We start from the raw sequence: 5,495 nt of genomic DNA on the forward strand, positions 1-5,495 counted from the left end.
CCAACAGATGTTTGTCCAGGGCGCTTTGGATGTTCGCTGCCAGCACCGCAGTTCAGATGCACCAGTTCTCTTGGGGTTTCCCTGCCCAACAATGTTGAAACACGTTTGTTTGGGATAAATCTGTGCATGCACAAACTGGGACCCCAGTGGCAATGCTTTTTGATTCCCCCTCACATTGTGAGAGACAATTTGGGAAAAGTTAATTCAAGATTTTGTATGAATGCTCAGGAGAATGTTAGTCTGTAATTCCCACTCCCTTTTAACAAATGAAGTCTCTTGGTCTCGACATCTTTGTGAAATGTCTCCTTTCTCTTCCGTCTAAAGCAGTGGCAATAAACCTGTGGGTCTCGACCCCTTTGGGGTTCAAACGACCCTTTCACAGGGGCCACCCAATTCATAACAGTAGCAAAATTACAGTTAGGAAGTAGCAAAAAAAATAATTTTATGGTTGGGGGCTCACCATAACATGAGGAACTGTATTAAAGGGTTGAGGCATTGGGAAGGTTGAGAACCACTGGTCTAAAAGGTTCCTTCAAAGTCTGCCTTCGAGTTGGGAACGACTCACAGCGACCCTGTAGGATCGGGTGGGACCGCCCTTGTGGATTTCCAAGACTGACTTTGCAGGGGTAGAGGCTCCATTTTGCTCCCTTGAGTGGCAGGTGGTTTTGAACTGCTGACCTTGCTGTTAGCAGCCCTGTGTGTAACCAGGATGCCTCCAGGACCCTTTTGGACTCATTAGGCCTGCCGCTTTCTTTGTGGGAAGGTTGTAAATGACAGAGTCAGTCTCTGGAGCTGGCTATCAAGTTCACGTTGAGTGCACCTGGGTGACGTGTAACTTTCAAGGGACTTGCCCATTTCATTCAAGCTGTCAAATTGAATGGTGTACAGTTGTTTCTGATATACCCTGATTATCCTTTTAATGTTTCATATTTATATTACATTTAATATTTGTAGATTCTACATGAACCGTTTTCATCCCTAACATTGGAATTTAAACCTTTCTTGTTTTTAAAAAAATTCTGTCCAGTTAATAATTGATTAGTTTTTGTGATCTTAAAAAAAAAATCTCGCTAATTTTAGATATTTATACCTCTGATCTTAATTCTACTCTTTTTATGTTTGTTTAAATTTTGCTTTTCAAAGCTTCTTAAAAGAGTACTGAGGAGAAAGATGGGGCTTTCTGCTCCTGTAAAGAGGTACGGTCTCAGAAAGCCCCTTGTCCTGTAGGGTCACTGTGAGGCTGGCAGTGAGTGTGGTTTTGGGTTAAAGGAGCCCTGAGGGCACCGTGGCTAATTACTTGGCTGTGAATGGAAAGGCTGGAAGTTGGACCCACGGGCAGCTGGGCATGAGGAAGGTGTGGCAAGTCTGCTTTGGTCAAGAGGCTTCAGGACCACTGTGAGCAGAACCGACCTGATGGCCCACAACATCACCGGCATGGATGGCTTCCCAACACGAGAGCTTAGGGAGTGGCTTGGGGAACTTTCTTCTTTATTTAATATCAGCACTTAAACTTCCCTTTAGCGTTAACAAGGTTTGATACGTTGTCTTTTCATTTTCATTCTGTTTCTAATTCCTCTTGTGACTTGTTTACCCTTTGGTGGGATTAAAAACAGATTTTAGAGAATGGAGTGTGGCCCCTCCGCTGATCTCACAGGGAAATGACTGTCTAAACGGCTAGACTCTAGCCCATCATCAGCCCAAGGCTGACAGCTATGAGGCAGAGGTCAGGCCAGCCTCCAAACTTTTTGCCAACTTTTGATACCAGTCATTCCTCCCACATCAGTCTCTATTCTCTGCAGGGTTCGATCATCTGATTCAAAGGCTCACGGTGGCTCACAGCGGCTCATCTGCTTCAGAATTCACAGACCACACTCACGATTATGAGGCTTATTGAAAGTTAAAAGATTACGTCTCCGCATCAGAAATGATCAGGATACAGTTCTTCCACTCAAGGGAGCCTCTCCTCAGCCAGCCCTCCCCAACTCATCCTTGGCCTCTGGACCATGTGGGCTGTTGGCCTCTGCCCTCCCAGGGGCAGTGTAGTAAAAGGTGCTCATCTCTAGCACCTTCAGTTGAGAGGCTACTACTCTGCAAGCCTACCTCTTGGCCAAAGGTACTCACCTTTGCTCATCTAGGGCCAGGAGGTCTGCTGTCTGTCTCACACCCTTGGTGCTGCTGCCACTGCTCCTCTGCAGTGACACCTTTACACCTCCTGGATCTTGGGGTGTAAAGGGCATCCTCTGCTCCTGGCTCCACCTGGGTGGTAGAGAGACACCCTACCCTGCTTCTTGCGTCTGAAGTGGCTCATTTTAAACCCAGCAAAACTGACCAAGCCCCATGAGTGCTCGGATCTTTAGAACCATGACAGGACTGTTAACTCACAACTGGCTCAGGTAATCTTTCAGCATCCTGTTGGGTTCTCTAAGGACACAAAACCAGTGATGCTTGGGTGTGTTGTATATGAAAAGGAATGGCTTACACAGTTGTAGACCTAGGTAAGTCTTATGACCACAGTGGCTCTTCAAAGTCACCCAGAATAAGACCCCTCCTCTGTCACCACCACAGCTGTCCACATGCCACCTCTCACCCACAGCCGCTTCCCCGACTCCCACCCCACCCTGTCCCCCTGTGCCTGTCCTGTGTGAACCCATCATCTCTGCACCTGTTCTCCCCAGTGGCCAGAGGTCCTTGGCTCAGAGCTTCTCCATTGGCCGTGCCACAGATCAAAGCCAAGGTAGCCACCACTCTGCCTGGCTGCTTGCCTCCATGCCTCACCCCTACTCCTCTGCCCACATCCCTTCTGGCCTGGCCTTTGCGCCCACCCTGTTCAGCATCCTGCCACTCTTTCCCTCTCCACCCCCTCCGGGCTACTGGCCCGTTGCCCTCCAAGTGGCCCATTACAGCCACTAGGCAACTCGAACCGAAGTGTGTCCCCTTGGAGCTGGACACCAGACCAAAACAAACTCCCCATCCTGAGTCCCTTCTGACTCACAGCGACCCGGAAAGGACGGGGTAGAACTGCCTATGTGGGTTTCCAATGCTGTAACTCATTTTTTTCTCATATATATATTTTTTATTAATTGGGAGTTAATGCATGCCATATCATTCCATAGGTCAATCATGTCAAGAAGAATCATGCAATTGCTACAGATGTTTTAAGGACCAAAGTTGCGTTTAAAATAATGTCAGGTAACCAATATGACTGTAATGCTTTATGGGAGTAGAAAGCCTCATCTTTCTCCCATAAAGTGACTGGTGGTTTTGAACTGTGGACCGTGAGGTTTAACAGCTCAATGTGTAAACCCTACGCCAAGAGGGCTACATTTAGGAGAAATAGTTTTCTTAAATGAGATGGTGCAGGCCAGGCCAGGTTTCATTCTGTGATATGTAGGGGTTGACTGGGGCTGGAGCCAACTCGACGGCCCAGGCAGGAGCGAGCTTGTTCCAAAGCACTGCCGAGGTGGAGAACTGCCAAGACAGATGGACACAATAGCTCAAGTGACCCAGTTTATGGCTCCGGGGTCAGAGGGGCGGGCTCTCCGGTCCCTGATTGAAGGCTACTGCCTTTAAGCCCTCGTCCAGGACACCCTTGAAGGGCACATAGCCAGCAGCTGCAGTTGGGTGGTATTTGCTGGCAGGTGCCAACATGGCCAGACCAATTCCTGTCCCAGAAGCTGTGGATGAATTTGAAACTGCCGGCAACTAACAGTTGCACGTGTGTTAGGATTCTCATTGATTTTCTCTCCTGGCTGTAACCAGGAGAGAAACCATGGTGGGGCAGTCTCGGGGGGTTCCTGGACTGGGAGCTGCCCTCCCTCCTGGCAACACTCTGGCATGAGCTGCTGTGTGCTTACAGTGGGTACAAAAGATGCGGGGGTGGGAGCTGTCAGGGTGCCCAGGCCTGGCCAGGGGCCTGCTGACCACCCCCACTCTGCCCAGTGAGCAGAGAAAGGGCCTGGCAGGCCGCGCCAGCCTGGCCAGGACTGCCCACCGGAAGGCTGCCTCAGAATCCTGGGCAGCTCTTGGCCATGCTGCCAAGGCAAGTGGGCAAATGCCCACTCTCTGAAGGATGCCGCCCTTGTCATGGTCACTGGGAAACCAGCAAGGGGGTTGGGAGCACGCCAGCATTGAGGCCCTTGGTGCCAAGCCTCCTGCTTCAAAGGCTCCAGTGCTTTGGCCTGGGGGGTCGTGCGCCCTGTGGGATTCTGTCGCTAGAGCCCCCTCAGCCTCACCGTGAGAGGCCCAGGCTCTGCTGACCAGTGAGGCCACGGAGCGGGACAGGTGCACCCCGGTGGGAACCTGCTCTGTGCGGATGGAGCCCAGGGGTGCGGGTGGGCGAAGGCCTCATTGGGATTCAGGAGGCAGCCCTGCCAAGTGAGCTCCGTGCTTTCATTCCCCTGGCGAATAGCACTGGCCGCCAGGCGGGCAGGCCCAGGAGGCCCGGTGACGCCCCCTGCCCCTCTACCCCTCACCCAGAGAGCTGCTCTCTGAGCCGGACTCTGCAGAGGTAAGCTCTCGTCTGGTCACCTCCCGGGCACTCTTCCCCTCAGGAAGTGCCCCGGTGAAGTGCTCCAGGAGGGACGGGAGCAGAGGCCCAGATCCATTTGCTAACGGAAAAGGCGGGCCTTTCACATCCACCAGCTGCCCCTCGGGAGGGAGATGAGGCTGTCTGCCCGGTGAAGGTTTGCAGCCTCAGACACCCTACGAGATAGGGCCACTAAGGGGAATGGCCCCTGTGGCCATGGCTTTTGATCTTGGTTTTGGTGCAAAACTTGGTATTTGTTGAGGGCTGGGGGTGGGGCGGGGCTGAGCATCAGGCCAGCCTGCTGACCTGAGGTTGCTGGTCAGTGTGAGGGACTTCACTTCGGGGCAGCGATCGATGCAGGGTGGGTTCCGTGCAGCGCCATCTCTCACTGGTGACCTTCCCCAGCGTGCGACAGGGACGTGGCCTCTCTGCCATCTGTGACCAAGCGCTGTGACCAGCCGTCCGAGAAGGCAGTGGCCGCATCCCTGCGGCAGTGGCCGCCTTCCCCGGCGCCATGACCCGGGAGGAGCCTTACCAGGAGGAGTTCAGTTACGACAGGGTCCCTGCCCTGGAGCGGAGCCGGCCAGACACCCAGACCAATGACCTCCAGTTTTCCAAGCGGCTCCCGCCCTGCCTCAGCTACAAGACCTGGGTCTTCTCCATGCTAATGGGGGTGAGCTCCACGGTGCTGTCCCCACGGGCGGGGTGCCTTCCACACGGGAGTGGGGGTCGTGTCCTTCTTGGGGGCAGTTACCATGGGGAGGGGGCGGAGGGTGTGTCTTCCCCACCCCCTGCGCTGTCACCAGGGGGCAGAGGGCTTTGTCACCGTGTACTGGATGCTGTCATGGGGGCTGTTAACTCACAACTGGCTCAGGTAATCTTTCAGCATCCTGTTGGGTTCTCTAAGGACACAAAACCAGTGATGCTTGGGCGCCACCCCTGCCTTAAAGAGCACTCTGGCCCTCTTCTT

At 53.1% G+C, this 5,495-nt stretch overlaps 1 protein-coding gene across 1 annotated transcript in view; it reads left to right on the top strand.

Moving 5' to 3' along the window:
* The first annotated feature begins 4,279 nt into the window (after positions 1-4,279).
* Positions 4,280-5,495, top strand: part of MLC1 (modulator of VRAC current 1) — a 24,583-nt gene continuing 23,367 nt past the window's right edge. The window contains exons 1-2 of the mRNA XM_004700620.2: positions 4,280-4,507; positions 4,931-5,198. Of these exons, the coding sequence (XP_004700677.1) occupies positions 5,040-5,198 (159 nt within the window). The 5' untranslated portion in view covers positions 4,280-4,507; positions 4,931-5,039. The remainder of the gene's footprint in view (positions 4,508-4,930; positions 5,199-5,495) is intronic.

The sequence above is a fragment of the Echinops telfairi genome, unplaced genomic scaffold (assembly GCF_000313985.2).
Source record: "Echinops telfairi isolate 266 unplaced genomic scaffold, ASM31398v2 ScPeMD7_2;HRSCAF=8, whole genome shotgun sequence".
NCBI lineage: Eukaryota > Metazoa > Chordata > Mammalia > Afrosoricida > Tenrecidae > Echinops > Echinops telfairi.